The sequence below is a fragment of the Chelonia mydas genome, chromosome 10 (assembly GCF_015237465.2).
Source record: "Chelonia mydas isolate rCheMyd1 chromosome 10, rCheMyd1.pri.v2, whole genome shotgun sequence".
In the NCBI taxonomy this organism is placed as follows: domain Eukaryota; kingdom Metazoa; phylum Chordata; order Testudines; family Cheloniidae; genus Chelonia; species Chelonia mydas.
In genome coordinates, this window is record NC_051250.2 from 68850103 (window position 1) to 68873621 (window position 23519).

The following is a 23519-nucleotide window of genomic DNA, read 5'->3' on the forward strand; positions in this document are numbered from 1 at the left end:
GACAGCCATAGGAAGCTGAGCATGCGGCCTGGTCGCTGTGGATGATTCCATCCACGCCGAGGATAGGGGGAAGAGAGAGAGCCGGACACCCGGAAAGAGCGCCCGGCGGTGTGGGTTGGTCCATTCGGGTACCACCCCCTGCTTGGCCATAGCCTTGAGACTCGGCTCGGAAAGCGGCCAGCGGCAACTGCCCCGGCGCTGCGCCACCCCTGCGGGCCGGGCCGAGCAGCCCCGAGCGGCGGAGCCAGCGGGTGGGGGGAGCCACCCCCGCAGGCTGAGAACTATGCGGGGTCCGGGGGAGGGTGGCTGAGACCCGGGGGGGGGGTGAGGGGAATGGGGGGGATGAGACCCAGAGGGAGGCGGTGAGGGGAATGGGGGGGGAGGCTGAGACCCATGGGGGGGGTGAGGGGAATGGGGGGCATGAGACCCAGAGGGAGGCGGTGAGGGGAATGGGGGGGGAGGCTGAGACCCATGGGGGGGGTGAGGGGAATGGGGGGGGAGGCTGAGACCCATGGGGGGGGTGAGGGGAATGAGGGGGGGAGGCTGAGACCCATGGGGGGGGTGAGACCCATGGGGGGGGGGGTGAGGGGAATGGGGGGCATGAGACCCAGAGGGAGGCGGTGAGGGGAATGAGGGGGGGAGGCTGAGACCCATGGGGGGGGGTGAGGGGAATGGGGGGGATGAGACCCAGAGGGAGGCGGTGAGGGGAATGGGGGGGGGGAGGCTCAGACCCATGGGGGGGTGAGGGGAATGGGGGGAATGAGACCCAGAGGGAGGCGGTGAGGGGAATGGGGGGGGGAGGCTGAGACCCATGGGGGGGGTGAGACCCATGGGGGGGGGTGAGGGGAATGGGGGGCATGAGACCCAGAGGGAGGCGGTGAGGGGAATGGGGGGGGAGGCTGAGACCCATGGGGGGGGTGAGGGGAATGAGGGGGGGAGGCTGAGACCCATGGGGGGGGTGAGACCCATGGGGGGGGTGAGGGGAATGGGGGGGATGAGACCCAGAGGGAGGCGGTGAGGGGAATGAGGGGGGGAGGCTGAGACCCATGGGGGGGGGTGAGGGGAATGGGGGGGATGAGACCCAGAGGGAGGCGGTGAGGGGAATGGGGGGGGGAGGCTCAGACCCATGGGGGGGTGAGGGGAATGGGGGGAATGAGACCCAGAGGGAGGCGGTGAGGGGAATGGGGGGGTGAGGCTGAGACCCATGGAGGGGGGTGAGACCCATAGGGAGGCTGGGGGAGGGGTGAGGGGAATAGCGGGAGGCTGGGGGGGGTGACGCTGAGACTATAGGGAATGGGGGGGAGACCCTGGGGGATGAAGGGAGTTCCCCTTTGCAGAAGGGGAGGCTGAGACATGTAAGGGCGGGTTTGAGGGGAAGCTGAGACCCGTTGTGGTTCTGGGAGAGGAGATTGGCAGAGAGATCCCTGCAGGGTAGGGACGGTCCCATGGATGGTAGGGAAAAGCCAAAGGGGAGGAGCTTTGTGATGGGATGCATGGGGTTTCGTTGATCCATGGTAGGGTGGAGTGAGCTTCTGGAATGGGATAAGCCAGGTAGTTGCAAAAAGAAAAGGAGTACTTGTTGCACCTTAGAGACTAACCAATTTATTTGAGCATAAGCTTTCGTGAGCTACAGCTCACTTCATCAGATGCAGGTAGTTGCAGTATCACGTTATAGCCTTGTCTACACTGGAGGGTTTTTTCTTAAACTGCCCACGCTGGTTCTGCTCCAGTGTCGCTCGTGGTGGTTGCAAGTGCTCAGGTTCTTTGGGAGGGAGACGAGAGGGGAGCCTCAAATGAATTATGCTGAATTTCAGTCCTTCTGTTGGACTTCTCTTTGCAGACCTGTCCCACCAAAAAGGGCAGACTCTTGCCCGTTCTCCATGTTACTAAAGTTTTTTGAAGATGACACATTTGCTCTGGAGGAAGTCAATAGCACATCTGTTTCCATCACTGAGAGCCAGGCAGCGGAGATGTGCCTCAGGTTCTTCTGCCAGTCGCCCGGTGCAAGAGGAGGTTATGCAAGATTCTGGTACCAGTCAACGGCGAATGAACCCACTAAACATCCAGATGCTGTCCAAGGTTCTTCACGAGCAGATTTTCCGGGGTGCTCAGGTGCAGTACTCAGATGCTGACATCAAGAGGAGTGTGGAACATCTGCAGAAGCATGACCTGTGGGGCAAAGAGACAGACACGCTCCCTGATGTGGAGCTGCAGCTGCCCCGCATGTATGGGAGCGATCTTGATGAGCACTTCCGAATTCTGGCGCAGAAGCAGAGCCTTCCTTACTTGGAAACTGCTAATCAGCTGCTCCACTGTGAGGTGCCCCCCATGCCCTCACAGTGGGCTTGGGAAGTTGGTTGGACACAGTATGGACCCAATGGTGAGAGGAAGGCTGTAGACTTCCCTGAAGAACGAGCCTTGGTATTTGATGTTGAAGTGTGCATGGCAGAAGGCCGTTGCCCAACACTGGCAGTGGCTGTTTCTCCAAGTGCCTGGTAAGATGTGATAACTGTAATATACAAGAGAAGCCACAATACTAACTGTTACCACAGTGGACATGGATGGAGGAGCAGCAGAGCTGAGCTTCTCCCTATCAGACCAAGTATTTAGCACAATGGAGTAAATGGTCCCATGGAGCTGTAGCTATGGGACATAGGCCAGTTCTAAAGCCTATGTGAAATTCCAGTTCGATTTAGTTAGTGAATTCAGTGCTGGTTTCAGAGCCTTGGTGCATGAACAGGTAAAACTTGGGCAGCAGCCGTGCAAACTTCCCTACGCTGCTTCCTGCCAGTGTAGCTCAGCCCTGCTTGAAAAGTCAAATTCTGGGGGGGAAGAGGAATTTGGCTCATCCCTCCTTAGTCCTTCTACTAAGACTAGCAGAGGGGAATCAGTCTTCACAATTTTAAGTAATCCAGAATATAACGTGGTTCCTTTCCAGGTACTCCTGGTGCAGTAAGCGGCTGCTAGAAGAACGCTATACCTGGTCCAGCCAGCTGACTCTGGCTGACTTTATCCCACTAGAAACTGCTCTGAACTCAAGCTGTCTCGCCAAACAGGACTGGACAGAGAGATTGGTGGTGGGTCACAATGTCGCCTTTGATCGAGCACACATTAAAGAGCAGTACTTGATCCAAGTAAGTACTTTCCTAATTTATGTCCATTTCATCCACCTGCTTTCTCCTTGGCTCTGTGCATGGGTTTGAGGAAAGCCACTTAGGACCTGATTTTCAAAATTGAGTGTATACAGTAAATTAGTTAAATGTATAATTTATTTTACAAAGTTAATTTGCTAGGGCAGTTACTGCTAGTTACATTTAACCAGCCACTTGCATGTACGCTTACCTGATCTGCATCTGCAGTTGTAATTATACACAAATTACGCATGCTTTTGTAAGTGTAATTGCACTCACCTAATTTTGAAGGTCAGGTTTTGTGCCTTAGTTAACTGTAAGATAGGAATAACATCACTTCCACACCTCATGGGAGGGATTGTGAACTTTGTTCCATTAAGGGTTGTGAATTGCTTTGAGATTCTCAACTATAAAGTGCTACAGAGGAGCAGTCTCCCTCTTGGTGCTTTTCAGTTTCCTTTCCCTGTGAGCCAAAGTATAGAGACATTGTGCTTAGCATCAGGAAAGTCATGAAGACCAGAGCTGGCAGATGACCTGGACTTCAGTAGTCCAAGATCTGCGACAAAAATAGCTTGTAAGAAGTGGAACAAAGCAAGACATTTTGGTAGCATCTTGGTTTACTGCCATAGCACAGGCCTGGATTCTTTCATTTCTGACCCAAGGAGCCTTTAGAACACAGAAGGAACAAGCACTCCCATTGCTGCCAGAGTTGTACAAGGGCTTGGATCTGTGTGATTGATTTCAGGGCAAGCTGTCCAATCTGGGTGTCAGATTTTGTCAGTTCAGCACGAAGAAGAGCAAGATATTGAGTCTTAAAGTCAAGTTCCAGTTGATTGCCTGTGTGTACAGAACACTAGCAGCTCAGTCACCGGACTGCCTCCCCACCATCCCCCTAGCTCCATTCTTGAGAAGCCTGAGTCCATGAATTGTGAAAAAGGCAGTTGCTCCTTGACTGCCTGTTCTCAAACCCAGCAGTTCTCAAACTGTGGGTCAACCAGGGCCGAAGCCCCAGTGCCCAGGGCCGAAGCCCCAGGGCCAAAGCTGAAGCCCAAAGGCTTCAACCCTGTGTGGCAGGGCTCAGGTTACGCCTGGGGCTGAAGCCCTTGGGCTTTGGTTTTGGCCTCCCACCCAGGGCGGTGGGGCTCGGGCTTTGGTCCCCTCCTCGGGTTGTGTAGTAATTTTTGTTGTCAGAAGTGGGTCACAGTGCAAAGAACTTTGAGAACCCCTAACATGCTGTGCATTTTAGGGCTCCCGAATGCGTTTCCTGGACACCATGAGCATGCACATGGCCATCTCAGGGCTGACGGGATTTCAGCGCAGCCTCTGGATGGCTGCTAAGCATGGCAAGAGGAAGGGATTGCAGCAGGTCAAACAGCACATGAAGAAAACACGCAGCAAAACTGAAGGGCCTGCAGTGAGTAGGAGAATCACTGAGGAAATTTGTGCATCACTAACTAGTGCTATAGAGCCTAACTGCTTGTTGTCCTTCACTTTGTTTCCTTAGCATTTAAAAGCCTCCCCCTTCCTTCCCCTCCACAATGGACCTAGCTCTGGCCTTCCCAAAGGAATGGTTTAGTGGACGGCTCCATTGCATTGTCTGAAGGAGAAGAGTCTGTAATAAATGTTTTATATTGTGCTGTTACTGGCCATCTCTGTAAACTCCAGTTGGGGTCTAAAAACTGAGCTAGGCTCTTTATTACATGTGATGATATAAGAGGTAGAAAGGGACTGCAGTCAGAACTCTGCTGGTGACCTAGTGCATAAGGCACAGTGGAGCCATCTTGCACTCCTGTAGCTTCAAAGGAGTAGGAAGTGGTCGGTGACAATAAACCCAGTAGCTTTGACTTGCAAACACAGGAGGAGCAAGTCTGTGGAATAAGGGAGTGCCCTTTTACCTTGACAAAAACAATCTTGCCCCACTCATATCTGTTCAGAATACTGCTGCAAAGATTATTGTCCTCGCCTGTCACTGTGACCGTATCATCCCTCCATTGGATCCCCCTTCTCTATTGCATCAAACATTTCACTTTCAAGGCCCTTCACAACTTATCCCTACCCTACCTATCTTCTCTCATTCATTATTGAGATATCAACTCCTGCCTCCAGTGCCCATTTGCTAAATTTTCAAACAAGCACCTTTGTGTCTTCTCCCATGCTACCCCTTATTGCTCAGAAGGAGCTACCTGTAAACATCTGCAAAGCTACCTCATTATCCTCCTCCAAATCCCCTTCCAAAACTCTCCTTTGCCATGATGCCTACAAAAACCTTAGATTATACAGAGACTATCTGTTGTTGTGAGTTTGCACAGTGCGTAGCACTCTGAGATCCTGGTACATGACTAGGGTTCCTAGACACTATAGTAATACAAATAATAATTTGTATATAGTCTGTTTTCTTATCATAACTGTACTTTAGATATATTAGTTAGCTGCCAGTTCTTTTCCTGCCCTGAGCTGGCCTGTCTCTTTACAGATTGGCTCATGGGACTGGGTGAACATCAGCAGTATTAACAACCTTGCAGACGTGCATGACCTGTACGTTGGGGGTGAGCCGCTGGAGAAAGAGGCCCGTGAACTGTTTGTCAAGGGGAGCATGAGTGACATCAGACAGAACTTCCAGGTAAGGGTGAGCAGCTTCTGGGAGAGGCCAGGGGAGGAGGAGCCAGGCCTGGGGGATTTCTTTAATTATAAAAACAAAACTCTCAGCAGGAATAACATTTTCTAGCAGCATGTTTTCCATTTCCTTGTAGTGGCTTTTGGATACATACAAAGCATCCCCAGGAAAGATGGAGCACTTTGTGCTACTGTTAGTAGTCTCCACGGGCAGCATCTCCATACTAATGATCAGGGCAGTTACAATTGGGTCCTTTTTCTTGCAAAGTTGGTGCACGTCTCTGTCTCCCAGTACATTGCCAATATGGCCATTGGTTGACTAAGATTTGCATGCCTCTGACCCAGACTACTGAGATTTCTTTCCCAGGGAGAGACCTGAGGGGAAGTTTGTGAGGAAGGGGTAGAAAACTGTGTTGTGGAGGTATTTAGTATAACTGGATGACAGTCACAATGACACTAGGTTATCGCGCCCCTTGGCTCGACCAGTTCATTGCACTATGCTCTATACACACAGTCTAATCTTCCTACTTGTTGCCTGTTTCTGCCCCAAAGGAACTGATGAAGTACTGTGCCCTTGATGTCCAAGCCACTCATGAAGTGTTCCAGAAGCAGCTGCCACTCTTCATGGAGAGGTGAGAAGGAGTTTGACCTCAGCCAACACAAAAATTAACTGTTGCACGGAGCCATGAAAATCTGGCCACAGATACAGGGAATTTGGCACAGTTGCTGCAGTCTTATGCAGTCATGCTGAGGACCTGAGTTTGATCCTCTTGGAGATGTGGGGTAAACTCATTTCCAGCTTGGCGATCAGCATCCAAGTTCTTTATGTTGTGGAAAGTTGCAATGGCAGATGGGTGCCAAAACTCTGGGGCTGCACAGAGCCCCATTGCGTGGGGACCCTGATCCCTCTCTCCTGGCTAGAAGGAATAAGCATCATAATTTCACACTCAGCTAAAAAGGGCAGCTCTTAATGAGAGGGATCCTGTAATGAAGCTCTCATGGATGGGACTGAGGGATCTTGTTGGTGAAATCGACTTTCTTCTGCTTGCCCTACATACAGATTCGTATTAAGGCCTTCAGTAATTGCCGGTGTAGGAGGGCAAAAGCCATAGACAGTTCAGGGCAGTAGCCTGAGGTTGGGAAACTCCTAAGTGGAAATAGAGCTGAAGTTACAGATTTTGTATCTTTAGTTGTAGAATAGTCTAGTGCTTACAGGCCAAATACCTTCTGGGTTGTGCTTAATACCATATGTATTTGTGCTGTAGATGCCCACATCCTGTGACCTTTGCAGGGATGCTGGAAATGGGCGTTTCTTACCTGCCTGTCAATCAGAACTGGGAGAGGTACTTGGATGAGACTCAGGACACCTATGAGGAGCTGCAGAAAGAGATGAAGAAATCCCTGATGAACCTGGCCAACGATGCCTGTCAGCTGCTTTATGAAGAGAGGTACCAGCTGGGTCATGAGCATCATGGCAGGGGGAAATGCAAAGGAGGAAAGGGCTTAGATCCTGGCACTTAGTACAGGGAGAGAAAGCATTTTTCATTTAAAAACTGCAAAGGAATTTACTTAGCACTGATACGACAATAGTGTGTTTAGATGGCTAAGGAGATTGTTGATCGCCAGATCTGTCCCCATATTCATAAGGGCTGACCCTCAATCCAATCCCTAGCAGACAAGTGTTCACAGCTCAGAAACTATCTTTAGAATTGGCACCAGCTGGTTAGCAGCCTCTGTAGAGGCTGAAGATTCAATGGAGACTGGATTTCTGACTGTTCAATCTGGGCGAGGCATGTTGGCAAAGGGTAGTATGCAAGAAGCTGGCATTGCTGCTGTCCACTGCTTTTATTCTGTTCATAACTCTCAAGCTAATGCTTCACAGGGAAAATAGTCAAAAATTAGGTCTGTGTGTATCCCTCCTCGTCCCTGGTAAAGTAAACTGGAACCAGGTGTCAGAATTCAGGACGTCGGCAGAGTCTAGATCAGGCAGAATGTAGAAACGCAAAGCCAAAACAAGCTACATATAATGTTGTTCTGCCATGCAGGTATAAGGATGACCCCTGGCTATGGGACCTGGAATGGGACCTACAGGAATTTAAGCAGAAGAAGAAGAAAACAGTAAGGAAGAAAAATGAAGATGTAAACAGCGAGCCAGCCAAAGTGGTGGAAAAACCGTCTGCCCTAGAGTGGCAGGAAGGTAGCGCTCTTGATGCGTGCATGTGGTGGGGAGGTGAGGGTGGAAAACAAGTTTAATACCAACTATCTCTAAGTTCTAATGAGGTTGCAGGAAAGACATGTAGCACAGAGTCTAAGCAGTGGCAAATCTGAACCAATGGGAAAGTCCAACTGTCAAGTAGAGGCATAGTCAGTGTAACTTTCTAGAAAAGGAGGAACAGAAACAGCTGAGCAAACATTGAATCATGTATTAGAGTGCGCTGTCGGAAAGGGCACTGTTTCTCATCATGCTGCATTCCCAAGTGGGTGCAGAGAGAACATCTCTTGCTGAGGTTACGTTTATTACAAAATCAGATCCTGGTCCCCCCAGTGAAGAGGAAGAGCTGAGAGTCCCTGAGAGCTGGGCCTTCCTGGAGCGTCTGAAGGAGACTATCAGTTTGCTACCAAAGAGAACCCAGCACCTGCCAGGCCACCCGGGGTGAGTCATTCAAAAGGGATTTGCATAACTCACCACCTAATGGTGACTTCGGTTTGTAGATGGAAACATTTCCAGCTGCTATTATGAATCTATGGATGTGTTATCTGAGCTCCTCTTCCTGCCCATGGGGCCAGGGTATTCCAGCTGTCCAGTCCTTTCTAAATGCATTTGTCGATGAGCATTAAATGTCTAACAGGTGGTAGAAGAGTAGATGAAGTGGAGAGCCTGGAAACTGAGTGGATGAAGTATGTACCTTTTGCTTCAGAGGCCAGGGTTACACTCTGGCTGTTGTGAGATTAGTTGGTCCCAGTTTAGCTCTCCATAGACAGGAGATCGTCTCCGGAAGCCACCACTAAGAATTGGGCACATTTAAGTGTTCTGCTCAAAGTGGCCTGTGCTGAGCCAATGTGGAAATTTAAATTGCCTCCATCTTCTAGAGAAGATGGACCCTCCTGCATGTTGGAAGCATTGCAGCTACCCCACAGCCCTGCTATCTGGGGTTGAAGATATACTCAACATATACATTGTTGTATGCCCAAAGAAAACCTGAAACTGCCTCTCAAGGCTGGCAGTTCTTGAGAATGGGTTCCTGAGCTGGAGCATGTGCTCTTCCCAGAAGAGGAAGAGAAATCCCCATACTCCCAAGATTTCTTATACTCCACTGCAATCCTTTGTCCCAAAGAGACAGAAAAAATATTCAAGCTTCTCCAGACAGATGGCAAAATCATTCCCCTGTCCCTTAGACATGCAGCACTTGGAAAGTGTGTGCTTGAACATGTAGGTAGGAGACAGCCACTTAATGTTTCCTTTTGATGGGAGAGTTCCACTCAGATGGTCTCGCATTTGTTGATGGTCCCATTGATCATTCACTGGATGTGATCAACTAAGTGAGCCCGACAGATGTGCTGTCCTAGGCTAAAAGAGATGAAATAGGATGGACCACCTCGAAATATTAATAGTGAAGGGAATTTCTCATGTTGCCTTGTTAACCAGGAAGTAGATGGGGAGGAAACTTTGAACTGCTTTTGAAGCTTTTCTCCCCAACCTAATTGTTACTGTCTTGGGTCTCTAGATGGTACCGTAAACTCTGCCCACGCCTGAATGATCCAGATTGGGTGCCAGGTCCCAGTCTCATGAGCCTTCAGATGAGAGTGACACCAAAGCTAATGAGACTAACCTGGGATGGTTTCCCACTGCATTACTCTGAGAAGCATGGCTGGGGCTACTTGGTGCCAGGGAGGAAGGACAATTTGCCAAAGGATCTCTCAGAGACAGAAGAGCCATCCTGCCCACACAGGTAGGAGAGTGAGAGAGATGGGATGCGCTATCTAAGGAGATGTCAGCAGTAAAGCTACTGTATTCACCAAGCTGGAAGAGAGTCCCATGTTGCTAAGACTTCTGATCTTTAGTGATTATTTGCTGAACAGTTTTGGGGAGTGAGGTTCTGGGAAGAAGGCCAGCAAATTAATCCAGAGCTCCAAAGTCTCAAACTGCTTGTCAATCAAACAGGGCAGTAACCTGAGGGCATTAAAGATGCATCTATTCCTCCCTGAACAGAAGCCTGTGCTTTTCTCCCTTCCTATTAGAGAAAAAACCTCTCTGGCTAAGCAGTGTTTGGCTGGGAATCTTGGCCTCTCCTTCTGAGGGATGCTGGGGGGTACGTTGCCCTTATTTTCATCTTTTTATCTGAACAGATGTCCTTGTGGAGCCTGGTAACTCTCTGTCCTAGGGTGCTGCTTGTGGTGGTAATAAATTCCACTTCAGATGCTCGATATGAAACCTGTCTCTGCTCCCAAAGACACAGGTTCCTGAGTACCATTCATCTCTCGTTTGCCTTCTCCCTCTAGAGTTATTGAGCATCTGTATAAGGAGCATTGTAAGGAGAGAGGGAATGAGCAGCCTGGCTCACTGAACACCTGCCTTGAAGAGGAGCTCATGTTAACAGACAACAGCACTATCTGGCAACAGGTAAAGCTGGGTTTGCTGGAACTGAGGGATGAAGGGAGTAGAGGCTCAGAAAACTTGTCCAAGGCACCTGTTCCCCCTGGAAAAGCGTGACGGACGTCCACCTGTTTGAGTGAGAAGAGAGGGCCCAACTGCCTTTGGCTCCTACCCTGCAAATGAACCGGCACCTTCAAACAAACCAACTATCCCCCTGGGTTCCTCGATCATTTTCCCTGTGGCTGGCTTTCTTGATTAGCCTTAACTGATTCACACAGGGGTTGCTTTCAATGGTAATTTCCCTGAAAGGAATCTTGCTTTTTATTATTTTTTCTAATATATTAACAGAACATTAAAAAATACCGAGTTCAGTTCAACTCCACTGAACCAACATCTGACCTCTTCACTCCCATAGTCCCTCTGGTTTTCAGCTACTAAAAGTCTGGCCAGGTGGCTACCCTTCTCAGAGACTTGTTAATGCCAAATCTTAACAGCCTGTGACTTGGAGCAACTGAGAAGTCATTTCAGAGAGGGTTGAGGGAAAGAAGGGAGGGTCTGAAGTAGTGAGAAGCAAGAGAATTTCTTGTAGCCTGGAACAGAGAATCCCATTTTGGAGCCCAGAGGCCCTCTTCTCACAGACGTTCACTAAGCCCCCATCCTGTTCTGCACAGCTGTGTTCTTGCTCGTTAAACACTTTTGTGCTTATATCCAATTAAAGTGATGTAAGAAAGGGGACTGGCCGGCTTGGATGGGAATGGGGTAGAGAGCCTCTTTCATCCCTGCTGCTGATTCAAATCCAGCACAGTGATAAGTGACTGAGTTATTGTCCTCTGATGGCTCTTCAGCAGCCTGTGTGAAAAGAACTGGCCTCCTTGCTGAGAGTCTCGGCAGAGAGGCCAGAGACTAATAGCTATGGAGCCTGAATTCCCCATTTGCCCCAGGGTGGTCTCTCCAGGTCATTACTGCACATTATTGCCCTGCTGCCTCCTAGTCTGTACCTGTTTCAAGGATAAACAGATGCCTAAAGTCTTCTTAGATATCAAGCTGACACCTTTCACCAACACACAACTCACTTTAAAAATGAGGAAGCTGGAGAGCTGTGGGCCCAACAATGGTGCTGGAGAACAGCAGCCACATTCTATAAGAGGTTCCTGGAAGAGCTGTCTAGGAAGCCAAAGAACATACTAAGAAGCTCTCTGATCCTTCTGTCATCCTTCAGGTGGAGGAGCTGAGCCGGTTGGAGATGGATACTGATCTGGAAGCTGAATCAGACAGAACAGCTAAAGGGCCCAGACAGGTAAGTGGAACGTCCTACTGGGAGTGTGTCAGCTAACTGGGATTCACTGCACAGGTGCTGCTCCAAGCAGAACAAGAGGACCCAAGCTCCTGCATGGCTGACGAGGAGCAGTTCCGTCCATAGCAAGGTCCCTTTAGGATGCTGCTCTCAGGAGTCCAATGGATGTCTCCATTGTAGTGTGTGAGGAGTCAAGCTTTTATTTCCCGGTGCTTGTGTAGTTGAGTTGGCACTATCATTAACTAGGTGCTTCCCCCACCCCTGAGGCTTTTCCTTCTTCTGGCTCTAAGTTTAGCAAGTGTCTCATGCTGGATGGTTTCAGGGAGAGACTGCTTACCTGGAACTGGAGTGTGCGGAGAGCCAGCCTATATATCACCATGGCAATGGCCCTTACAATGATATCAACATCCCTGGCTGCTGGTTCTTCAGGCTGCCTCATAAGGTGAGTGGAGTCCATAGAATGCTTCTTGTTTGTTGCTGAGCCCTCCGTGGAGTGCAGGGCATGGCGTTTGAGACCCATGGCTGGCTCCAAAGGGGGAGCGAGTGACATATCTGGAGACCATTCCCCCTGCACTGACCCAACTATGCTCTTGCTGTCCTCATGCTAAATCCTGGGGTGTACTGAACAGTTCCCCACTGAAATGCACATCAAGTACATACCTCGGGTTTCAGATGAGACTGAACTCAGCCTCCCTAAAGCCCTTTACTGGCCTAACTGGACCAAGTCCCAGCTCCTCACTTTATCCTTCAAGGCTTTGCACAGTCTCTTCTTCTTCATCCTCTCTGCTCTCATCTCCCCTCCCTTCCCCTCCCCTCCTCCCTCTATGGCTCCTCACTTTCGCTCCTCCCACTCAGGATTGTATACCTTCAGCTGGATTAGCCTCCCAGTTCCTGTCTGCTGAATGCATTTGCGCTCCTTCTTCAGCCTCCACTGCTTTGATGTAGCCACCTGCCCTGGTCAGCAGCTCATGGCAGGGCTGGTGTTAAGGACGTGCTTGTAAAGATGTGGAATGGGGCAGGGAAGTGACCAGGGCTTCATTTCTAGTTAATAATAATAACTGCCCAATGCACAGAGCCAAGCCAACTTCCTTTCTTTTGCTGTTAAAGGATGGGAATGACAACAACGTTGGAAGCCCTTTTGCCAAGGATTTTTTGCCCAGGATGGAGGATGGCACCCTACGGGCCGGCACTGGGGGCACTGACGGGACGAGGGCCCTTGAAATTAACAAAATGATCTCGTTCTGGAGGAACGCTCACAAGCGAATCAGGTGAGATAGACACTAATTCCCCTCCTCCCCCAGTTAAACTGCGAAGTCCCCACCCATGGGGGATCTGCTGCGGAGTGACCAATGATAGAGGGATTTGCACAGGAACTGTGGTGTAGTGCACCTCTGTATGCTGAGGCACTGGAGGAGCATTAGAGCTGATAAGGGAAAGAGCCCTGAAGGCCTCTAAAGAGGCTGATCCGTGGCACAAACTTTGCATGCCTAAGAAAAAAAAAGGATTAGGCAAAGAGCCCAAATGAAACTCTAATGGGTGAGAGCAGGAAGGGAGCTTAAACAATGAGCAAGCAGACTGGGTCAAGAATCCTAGTGCTGTGGATCTGGGGCTGGAGGGGCAAGTGTCTTCAACTCCCAAGGAATGCAATGGCAGTTCAACAGGTGCTCCTATGGGTAAGGGTCAGGGGAACGTCAAGGCCCAGCTATATCTAATATGGACAAACTCTCCACTAGGATTCCTAGGGACTGAGGTGGGGGGATTAGACATTAGTGCTGCAGAAGGACTGTAGATCTGTAATAGTCTGAGAGTACATTTGCCCCCACTGTTAGCACTTCCAGGAGTCAGGCAGGTAAATGCACACATTGGGGGGTCTGGTAGATTTGCTACTAACTCCTCGTAGCAAAATTGTAACATGCCCCTTGACCACTGCTGTTTTTGGACAGGGAGCTCCTCCCATGTTAAATATCACTGTCTGTTTCCTGACAGTTTGCTGTGTGGGGTTGTATCTGCCTGACCACATTACAGGGGGCTAATCTGAGCTGTGGTACTGGAGATGCAGGATCTGAGGGAGGAAAGCAGGTCTGAGGGATGAAGCCCCATCTCTTATCACAGCCTCAATGTCCCATCCTGTGAATGAATGATTTTGCCCCATGGTCTGGATTAAGCTGAAGTTTTCACCCCTCCGTTTAAAGCATTTTTTCCATGTAGCATTCAGTTAGAGGTGGGAAAACGGCAAATGTCTGAGTGGCTCCTGATCACTCTGCCCATTGGTGGCACCTTTTTACTCCTCCATAGTGAGCAGCAGCCATTGTTAATGGGAATGGGTACTAACTGGGCTGTAGGAGTGTAGGCAGTGCCAGAATGTGCTGCTTCAACCCAAGCAAGAGGACAGATCTCCCACAAACTAAATCTTTTGGCAGTCAAAAGTACCCAAAACCTGCTTAACTGATCGTTAAAATTGCCTTGCCCTCGGCACATGCTGGCATGGCAAGGGCTAGAAGCACCGTGGAGACAGTATGCTCAGCTCTAGTGTGTGGGCCTTGAGCAGCTGAAGGAAAGAACCTGAGAAAAGGGGATGCAAACTTGCGGGTGGGGGAGAGAGACTGGGTTCCCCAAATAGAATTGAAGATCCAGGGTGAGATCTTCCCTTCAGGGGTTTTCCTGCCTCAGCTGCTGTTCATGGCCTTTCTCTTCACAGTCTGTCTCACTGGGGCCCTGGCCTCATGTGTTCTTGTTTCGACAGCTCCCAGCTGGTTGTGTGGCTGAAGAAAGGGGAGCTGCCTCGATCAGTAACTAGGTATGTGAGGAAATGCCATACAGGTCAGTGGCCTCTGTTCAGTTAAATCTGACCTTTGACTACTGGACCTTTCTTTTTCTGAGGCTATGGGAACCTGAATCCTTAAGGGGGTCAGAATTGGGGCAGTACAAGAGGAATAGTCTCTTTCCTAGTTTCCCTACTTCCTCCCATCAGTCTCAACTCTCTGGCCTGTGTTGACCATGGAACTAGCTCAGCAATCAGACTCCAAGATGGGATCATAAAAGGACTTTAGAAATGCAGTCCCATGTGATGGATCTTTCTGGGCTACAGCCACTGGGAAGTCCCTTTCAGTTACTGAGTTCTCAGTGTGGGAAAAGCCAGAGCCAGGCCTTCTTCATTCCTACTGCTCTCCAGTGGGCAGGCAGTGACACTCCACTTCTATTCCAGACATCCGGACTATGACGAGGAGAGTAATTATGGAGCCATCCTGCCGCAGGTGATAACAGCAGGGACCATCACTCGTCGGGCTGTGGAACCCACCTGGCTGACTGCCAGCAATGCCCGGGTACAGAACTATCTCTTTTAGTGTTCTGGAGAGGGATTATTTGTGGAGCACAGTGGTGTGGGATTTCTCCTGCCATACAGGGCAGGATATCTCAAGCTAGCGACAATTGTCCTGGATTAGAAATCAGACTTGGGAGAGCGGGGGTATGTCTTGGATTGGGTGTGAACTTTGTAGATCTCAGAGGCTGGTTCTATAATCCTTTGCCCTCTTGCCTCGCTGACATGAGTTGGCCTAGTAACCTAGGGCTGATGAGATCCAGAAGCTCAAGGGCTGAGAGCAAGACCTCAATGAAAAGGGAGTTAGAATCAGTGGAGATCTTCTAGACTCCATCTGGGATGCAGAGGGCCTTACAAAGGAATGCGGGTAAGAGTGGAGCAAGGCAGTAGCTGGTCTCCTTGCCTGGATTCCCCTTGTCAAGAGTGTCTCTGGCTGACATTTCTGTACTGGAAGAGCTGTGTGCTGTTAACACCACATGATACGATCTTCCAGGAAAGCAGGATGCAGAGGCCAGACAGCCACTGGAGAAAAGTTGTGTTTAGCCTGGCAATGGTATGGGGAAGGGAGGTGTAGGAGGACGTGCTCAAAGTGGCATCAATCTATGTCCGCAGGCTGACCGGGTAGGCAGCGAGCTTAAAGCCATGGTCCAGGTCCCTCCGGGCTACTACCTTGTTGGAGCAGATGTGGATTCCCAGGAGCTCTGGATAGCTGCTGTCCTCGGGGAGGCTCATTTTGCTGGCATGCATGGTGAGAGGTTCAGCTGGAGCAGCACCGCCCTGCAATCATGTGACATGGACTGCAGTTAGGATGCTGGGCCAGGATGTAGCATTGCCATGGTGATGCTGTGAGGTCTGACTCAGACCCGTTTCCTGTCTTCATTAACCTCCTCTCTCCTGCACCCCAGGCTGTACTGCATTTGGCTGGATGACTCTGCAGGGGAAGAAGAGCAACGCCACAGACCTGCACAGCAAGACGGCCTCTACAGTGGGGATCAGCCGGGAGCATGCCAAAGTCTTCAACTACGGGCGCATCTATGGGGCAGGCCAGCCCTTCGCAGAGCGCCTGCTTATGCAGTTTAACCACCGGCTGACGCAGCAGCAGGCAGCTGAGAAGGCTCGGCAGATGTATGCAGTCACCAAGGGGATCCGGCGGTGAGTGCTGCCTTGTCGTTTAACTTAGCAAAGCTTTGATGTAGAAAACTGTGGGGAGTGTGATCTGTCAGTGGCATTGTTGTGTCCACTGTTGAAGGAGTTGGCCAGAAACTTGCCACACTGTTAGCTCAGTCTGTCTCCAGCTGGGTCATTCCTCCTGGGATTTGGACCAGAAGGGTCCTTTGGTAGGTTGGCTGCTCCTATGGAGCTGCCTGAGATGAAACTGTGTCTGTCTCTGACATAGACAAATCCCTTGTAATGAGGTGAAGGTAGAGCACATTGCAGGCTGCTGGGCTCTCTTACAGTCCTGGCCTAAGTGTCCTGAATCTGGAGCTCATGCTTTTTGCCAATCAAGAGTTAATTAATTTGAAGCCTCTGAGCTGGCTTGCTCAGTTCTATAACCATGAATCTTGTTCCTGAAACTCCAGGATATCTCAAGATGCTGTTTATCTCTACTGGTTCCTATTTTCTAGGTATCACCTTTCTGAGGAAGGGGAGTGGCTAGTGAGAGAGCTGGGCTTACCAGTGGAGAGGGCAGAGGACGGTTCTGTGTCTTGGCAGGACGTGCGAAGGATACGGAGAGAAACCACGAAGAGGTGAGGGAGCAAAGCTCGAGAAGAGCCTCCGTTTGTCTGAAAGGTAGTGGGGGTGGGAAATGGGATGCGCAAGCCCTTGGATGTGTGCTGTGCCAGTAACAAGGGGAAAGGAGAGCTGGTACACACAGGAGTCCTATGTCCAGAAAGAGGATGCTGGTGAAAGACGCAAGTCAACAGCAAAGGCGGGAAACCATTTTCATCAGTAATGTTTTAGAGAATCGGGCAAGTCAATAGCTCTCTCAATCAAATGAAATTGGAGGCCAAGGGCAATTTTAGCTTTTGTGCAAGGAAAGAGACAGCCATGAAATAGTCAGGCTTTGGTCAGATTTCCCCACCAGCCTCCGCCAATGCACTTTAAGCCTAATCTGCAACATTCCCTGCTATTGCAATCCTGGTCTTTCCGCCTCCCGTCTGTCCCCACAACTCAGCAATGCACCTCGTCCTGACCTGCAGCATCCCTGGTTTTCCAGCTCAGAACCTCCATGTAGCTCTGCTGACACGTTTCTTCCGCAGAATCTCCTGCTCCTTTAGTTAGGGGCTTCCCTTCCTGCCAGTCTGCTGATGTGTCATAACCCTAAGTCTGCAGAAGTGAAAAGCTAGTGCAGCTGAGCCCCTTATTATCCATAGTGACTTTCATGACAGCTCTGACCCCAGTGCCTCTGCAGAGACTGTTCTGTGACAGGTTCCTGGGGGAAGATGTAGTGACACTTTTATTCCCCACACCGCAGGTCGCACAGGAAAAAGTGGGATGTGGTATGCCAGCGTGTGTGGGCTGGAGGGACTGAGTCAGAAATGTTCAACAAGCTGGAAAGCATTGCTATGTCTGCCTCACCGAGAACCCCTGTGCTGGGCTGCTGCATCAGCAGAGCCCTGGAGCCACCTGCGGTCAAGGGCGAGGTAAGAGCAAACCCTAGCCTGACCCCCAGCTCTGACTTGGCCCTGCAGAACTCTTGCTTTCGGTGATTGTCAGTTTGAATGAGATGGCCTCGGCACGCCTAGCTAGCCACACTCCATGTTACCGTGCTGGGAACTGGAGTCCGGACAGGCTAACTTTGTAGGAGTTAAGTCACTGCATCCTGCTCTATTCTGTTCAAAGTGCGAGTGGCCATGGGACTGCTGGCTAGTTACCAATACTGCCCTGGATTGGGAACAGTTTGGATCATCCTGTAGAACCACAAGTTTATTGGTGCTCAACCCGTATACGTTTTGGTGCTGCTGTAGTTCTCAGTAGTGCTGCCCTGTGGCAGACAATGATGCACAGCAGCTTTGCTTGAAAGTTGTGTTACAGCAAAGAAAACATTTAACTTTTAGGATAAACACTCCCCCGCCCCCCCCCCCCCATACTCAGCATATGCTCTTGAATCAATTGTCAGAAGCTGAGTTACAGACTGAATCAAAGCTAGGTTCTTACAGTGCCTGTCATACCCCAGGTGTCTCTGCAGCTATGGGGTAGACAAGGGGGTCTAACCTGCCTTTACTTGCACCACTGATGTCAAGGAAGTCACACAGGTGTGTAGGCAGAACTGGGCCCTAGTAATTTAGGGCCTCTGTAGTCAAATGCAACAGCGGCAGTTCAGAGTCTGCAACATTGCAGCCACTTCCCTTGTGGGAAGGAATATGGTCAAGACAATGGGATTAGCCCCAGTGCTTTCTAGAAACGGCCACAGGCATTTTCATTTCCCCCCAGAACAGCCTGTAAAGGGGTAGGTTTAAGTCTCATGTGAAGGATGGCATCTTCAAAAGTGCAACGTGCACCTAGTACTACTCTGCAGCATCAGTACTGGGGATGAGCCCCAGTCCTGGTGAAACAACTAAACCCCAGGGCCTTGTGAGTGGGAGTTGTGCCTGCTGAACCCATTGACACCATAGAGGCCTGTGAGAATGTGTCATATCCTCAGGAATAAGAGAGAACATAACAGGAGTTCAGCATACTCACCAGCAAGTAGACAGCTGCAGTAACTAGTTGTAAATGGCTCCTTCAGGGGTGAGGCTGCTACCTTCTGCTAGATTTAAAGGGTCAACACCCCCCCGAAAAGCATGCTGGGAACATGCTCCTATAAAAGGGTAATTGTATAGTGAGGGTTGGTTAGCATCTAGGAAGTAACAAAAGTTGTTGCTGTTGTATCCTATCATTCTATTACAGTGCCCTTCTGTAATTATGTTCAACTGCTATATAGATGTCTTGCACAGGTTCTGCCAGCAAAGTTCTGTTTCTCTCCAGTGGGTGTGCTTGGGGTTTTGGGTTTGTTTTTTTTAATGGGATTTTGTATAGTCAAACACTGCCCTAGCAACACAACCCTTTCAGGCTTGTTATCACCAACTGTTCCTATCGTGTGACCCCACGAGAACAGACTTCCCCAGGGAATGTGCCTGCTCTAGGAATCTGTTCTGGAACCCTTCTAGCTTCTGGTTTGTGTTTCCTCCAGTTTGTAACCAGCAGAGTGAATTGGGTGGTGCAGAGCTCAGCTGTAGATTACTTGCACCTAATGCTGGTGTCCATGAAATGGCTCTTTGAAGAATTCAACATTGATGGGCGCTTTTGCATCAGCATTCATGATGAGGTGCGCTACCTGGTCCAGGGTGAAGATCGCTACCGGGCAGCCCTAGCCCTGCAGATCACCAACCTCCTAACACGGTAAAGTCTCTAAAAAACTCAGCAGCATTCCAACCATGCTGTTTCATAGGGGCAAAACTGCAGGGCATGTGCTTCCTGATGGGACAGAGTAGGCGGAAAGTGTTGGTATGGTAGGAAAGTTAAGAAACAGTCCATCACTTAAGAGATGTTTTGTCCTTAGTGAATGTGGAGTTGGCCGAAAGAGTCAAGTTAGCAGCACCAGAGACTGAGTTCCTTTTCATTCACCACCCAGGCTAACACAGGCAATTACAGATAAAGCTTCCCCCTTCTTGTGGGCCTCACTCCTGATCTAAACAGAGATCTATAAAGTGCATCCGATGAAGTGAGCTGTAGCTCACAAAAGCTTATGCTCAAATAAATTGGTTAGTCTCTAAGGTGCCACAAGTCCTCCTTTTCTTTTTGCGAATACAGACTAACACGGCTGCTACTCTGAAACCTATTATAAAGTGAGAGGGGCAATCAGGCTCTGTAGCAGTCAGTCCTTAACCACTCTGCTAACAGAGGCAAATTGGGGTACTAGGGTTTTTGATGTGAATACCCCCCCCCCTCCCCCCACACACACACCAATTTCACACAGGCCCAACAGCCCTTGGGTGGGAATTGAACTAGAACCTAATTGCTTTTAAAGTTCCAAATCTTGAAGGCTTGTGTGTGTGTCAAAAATCTTCCCTTATATAACTGAATGCAGAGCAGTTCAGCTTCATGGCTCTCCTAGCAGGGGCAGGAATGTATGTCAGTACCTGCAACGCTGCTGTGCCAGAAAATGCTCCTATGCCGCTCCTAGCACACGTGCACGTTAAAGCCCTGTACTGCCACAGCAGAAGTGCCTCCTTCCTGGTGCCTGGGTCCTGCTACTAGTAGCTTTCCATTATGTGGCTGCACTGTGGTCACAGCAGTGAGGCAGCTCTAGTGATTCAAACCCACATGGTTTTTAATCTGTAGTTTAAAAATTAGTTTTGAGGTAATAACTTTACATGAGTCCCCTTATCAACACATCCCAGCACTGTTACAGTGAAAGACTAAAGCAGAGCTGCTTGCTCTTGCATCTAGTTAAGTATGCCAGTAAACAGAGCATCTCTGTGCCCATGTGGTGCTCATGCCTTGGCACCCATGGTTTTGCACCATCCATTGGTGGCAGTGGACTTCACAGTGGGAAAATCTCACACACTCACTCTCTCTCTCTCTCGGAGGATTAACTGGAGTTAAGTGTCTGGGTTCTTCCCTTCTTAGAAGGGAAACTGAACATACCTTGGCTCTCTTCCTCCCACCTCCTCTTCAGCAATACCAAAATCCTGTTACTGTGTAGTTAAAGTGCTGTGCAAATAGGATGCAAAATAATCTTTAACAACCCACTAACGTTCTTTGACGCTATTATTGCTGCAGGCAGGACTAGGCTTGATTAAAGCAGAAGTTCTCCTCTGTCTGTTTAGAGGGTACCAAGCTTGTTGCTAACTGTCAAATCAAGATCCTTGCTACCTTTTAAAGCCTGATAGAACCAGCTCTACAGCCACTGGGAGTGTCAGCACTGAAGGAAAGCTCTTGGCAAACCAGCTGTACCACCCAGCAATTGCCTTGTGGTGGTTGCTAGTAGAATAAGCCTGCCTTGATGAGTCTCCCACCTGCCAGGGCAATCTGAGGATAAAGGGTCCTGGCCCCTGCGTCTGAGTAAAGATCTTTCCCATGATCTCAAAGTGGTGGTGGATATAGTGAAGAGCTGTGACAAAGCACTAATTGGCCCACTTGCAGGTCTGAGGGTAGCTCCTGCAACAGAGCTTGAATCAGCTGCCCACCATGAGAAGGGAAAGACTCTCCTAAGGATTAAGTATTTACATGCAGTGACTCTTACTCTTTCAGGTGCATGTTTGCCTACAAGCTAGGCCTACAGGATCTGCCTCAGTCAGTGGCTTTTTTCAGTGCTGTGGATATTGACCTGTGTTTAAGGAAGGAGGTGACCATGGATTGTGTAACTCCATCAAATCCAAGTGGTCTGGAGAGGAGATATGGCATCCCACTAGGTAAGTATCATCTCACACAAGATAGGAGTGAGAAGCAGATTATAGCTTATTGAAGCATGAACAGCTAATCTCCCATATGTAAGTAGCAGCACCTGCTTCTAAATGCTGTCTCAGAGCTGTGTTCAGCCAGGAGCTTTGATTGAGCATTGCTCTGTCACAGTCACCTGATAGGTACAAACTACCTACTGTAAAAAAACAAAGCACAGATTCCCATAAGGCAGATGCCTGGCTCTGTACAAACACCATGCACACTGAAAATGACCACGTATTTGCTTGTACCATCTGTTAGGATGTTCCTTTCTCAGCACCAAGGCCAGCCTGCATTTCCAATCCAATGGCACGATGTGGAACTCCCAGCTAAAGCCTGTTGTGTGTGTAAATTCTGGGGCAAGTCCTAGAGGACTGCCACCTCCCTGCTGGGTGATGGGTTTGCAGTAACATTGTGCAAACTCCTCTCGCTTGCTGTCCCTTTGTCACCCCTACACGTATGTCCACATTGGAGCTGGAGATGTAGATTGTAGGTTGAGTAGACATACCCATGCTATCTCTGATCAAGCTAGCATGCTAAAAATAGAAATGGAGCCAAAGCACCATAAGAGGCTAGCCAATCAAGTACATACCTTAGGTCTCAGATGACTATACTCAGTGTGACTAGCCCATCCTGCTACCTGCACCCTCATTTCTATTTAGTGCTCTAGCTTGTGAGCTAGTGTGGGGGGGTATGTACACTTGACCTGAAAATTACACCTCCAGCTCCAGTGTAAACACATCTTAAGACTCTAGTGCTTTCGTCTTTCTCCCATTGACTGTTCTTAGCACAGCACAGCCTTGTTGAGAAAGCTGCAGACAATTCAAGCTGATGTCATACTAGTACCCACCAATTCAGGATAAAGTGATAATTACTCATCACTTGACAAACATCTTAATTGATGCAAATAACTTAAGTAGCAGCTATTTAAATACCTCCTGAAATGTGAGACTGTTCTTTCAAGAACCAGCATAGATGAGTAGGCAGTTGGAAATGTGAATAGTTCAATGCATGGCTTTTAAATAAGCCACACAATACCTCTTTAAACAACCTTTATTGGTAAAGCTTAAGCCAAAGTGCATTTTAGGAAAGGCGCAACAAGTGAACAAGTCCTAGTGGTAGGAACCTCCGTTGGCTTCTCTCCAGGACCACGGATCAAAGCAGCCAAGTGCATTACAGCTAAAGTCAGCAGAAACAAGAGAACACTATAGTCCAACCACAGGAATATTAATAAACTGCTCCTTTTTTCACTGTGCCACCATAGTTGGCTTCTCTATTCCTATCTTTACAGCCTACAGCTGCAGTGATCTTGTATTCACAGAGGGAGCATTAGGGCCTTTAAAGCAACAAAACAGTGGAAAACATGGTGTTGGCAGGGGTCTCTCACTTTTATGCTGTGGGCTTTCAGAAAGTGCCCAAGTGGAAATAATTTAACAGCTTACAACTGTCTTTCAGGTGAAGCTCTGGATATATATCAGCTTATTGAAATAACCAAAGGCTCACTGGAGAAAAGAAAATAGAGCTGGAGACAACCAGACTAAGACTCTCAAACAGTTAACTTATTGGCAGGGAGTGCCAATGCTTGTGGTCCTTGCAAGGACGGGCTCCTGGTAGTGAACCAGCCCAGTTGACAAATCCTTGTCTTGCTCTAAGAAGAAGGGACTTGGCTGAGGGAGAAGACTCCATTGAAGCAGCACATTCTAATGGCAAAGGCAGCTCCCAGAACAGTGTCCAAACAGCCTACCCAAAGCTGAACTTTTAGCTGTAAAATACAAGGTCTTGCACAGATTGTGCATCAGTGGGCCAGCATAGCTCAGGCAGCCGAGGGAGAGTACTTGTTTACCATTGCCAGAACAATTTCTTTATAGGTACAGTTGTCCAGGGAATTGCTGACAGTCTGCAATAGAAAAGCTGTGCTGGGTGAGTGTTACTCTGACAAGAAGGCAGGAGCTCTATTTTTTTCGTCGTCTCTTCTTTTTGGGTTCCTGGCTCTCAGCTGGCTGTTCTGCTGCAACAGTCTGGGGAGGGGGATATCAATAAAAGCATGAGTTATGCTACTGAAAAACAGGCTTATGTGGTTCTAACCTAATAACAGTTTATCTACTTCAAGAAACCACTCACACAGAATGAGAACTAGTTCTG

The 23519-nt window shown here is 49.2% G+C and overlaps 2 protein-coding genes across 12 annotated transcripts in view; one reads left to right on the plus strand and one right to left on the minus strand.

Annotated features, from left to right (window-relative positions):
• Positions 1-23442, plus strand: POLG (DNA polymerase gamma, catalytic subunit). Of its 4 annotated transcripts, none has more exons than XM_037911532.2 (23): positions 1-251; positions 1841-2495; positions 2939-3134; positions 4378-4545; positions 5605-5751; positions 6297-6376; positions 7010-7192; positions 7790-7941; positions 8274-8397; positions 9470-9694; positions 10245-10365; positions 11558-11635; positions 11955-12074; positions 12740-12900; positions 14376-14429; positions 14838-14955; positions 15564-15699; positions 15857-16103; positions 16577-16699; positions 17428-17596; positions 19126-19334; positions 21189-21349; positions 22833-23442. In XM_037911532.2, the coding sequence occupies exons 2-23, from the start codon at positions 1903-1905 to the stop codon at positions 22895-22897; spliced, it is 3630 nt and encodes a 1209-aa protein (XP_037767460.1). In that variant the 5' UTR covers positions 1-251; positions 1841-1902; the 3' UTR covers positions 22898-23442. The 4 variants fall into 4 exon arrangements, with proteins under 4 accessions (XP_037767460.1, XP_043380475.1, XP_037767461.1 ...); XM_037911533.2 differs by lacking the exon at positions 1-251 and adding an exon at positions 1296-1652; XM_037911534.2 differs by lacking the exon at positions 1-251 and adding an exon at positions 1325-1551.
• Positions 22415-23519, minus strand: part of FANCI (FA complementation group I) — a 39979-nt gene continuing 38874 nt past the window's right edge. For all 8 annotated transcript variants that reach the window (XM_037911529.2, XM_037911530.2, XM_037911528.2 and 5 more), the window contains one exon: positions 22415-23395. In XM_037911529.2, the coding sequence (XP_037767457.1) occupies positions 23330-23395 (66 nt within the window). In that variant the 3' untranslated portion in view covers positions 22415-23329. The remainder of the gene's footprint in view (positions 23396-23519) is intronic.

Excerpts from the sequence above, each read along its gene's own strand:
- POLG (XM_037911532.2), top strand. The coding sequence starts at position 1,903 with ATGACACATTTGCTCTGGAGGAAGTCAATAGCACATCTGTTTCCATCA. Across the intron at positions 16,700-17,427 it reads CGGAGAGAAACCACGAAGAG|GTCGCACAGGAAAAAGTGGG; the intron begins GTGAGGGAGCAA and ends CCCACACCGCAG. Across the intron at positions 17,597-19,125 it reads CACCTGCGGTCAAGGGCGAG|TTTGTAACCAGCAGAGTGAA; the intron begins GTAAGAGCAAAC and ends TGTTTCCTCCAG.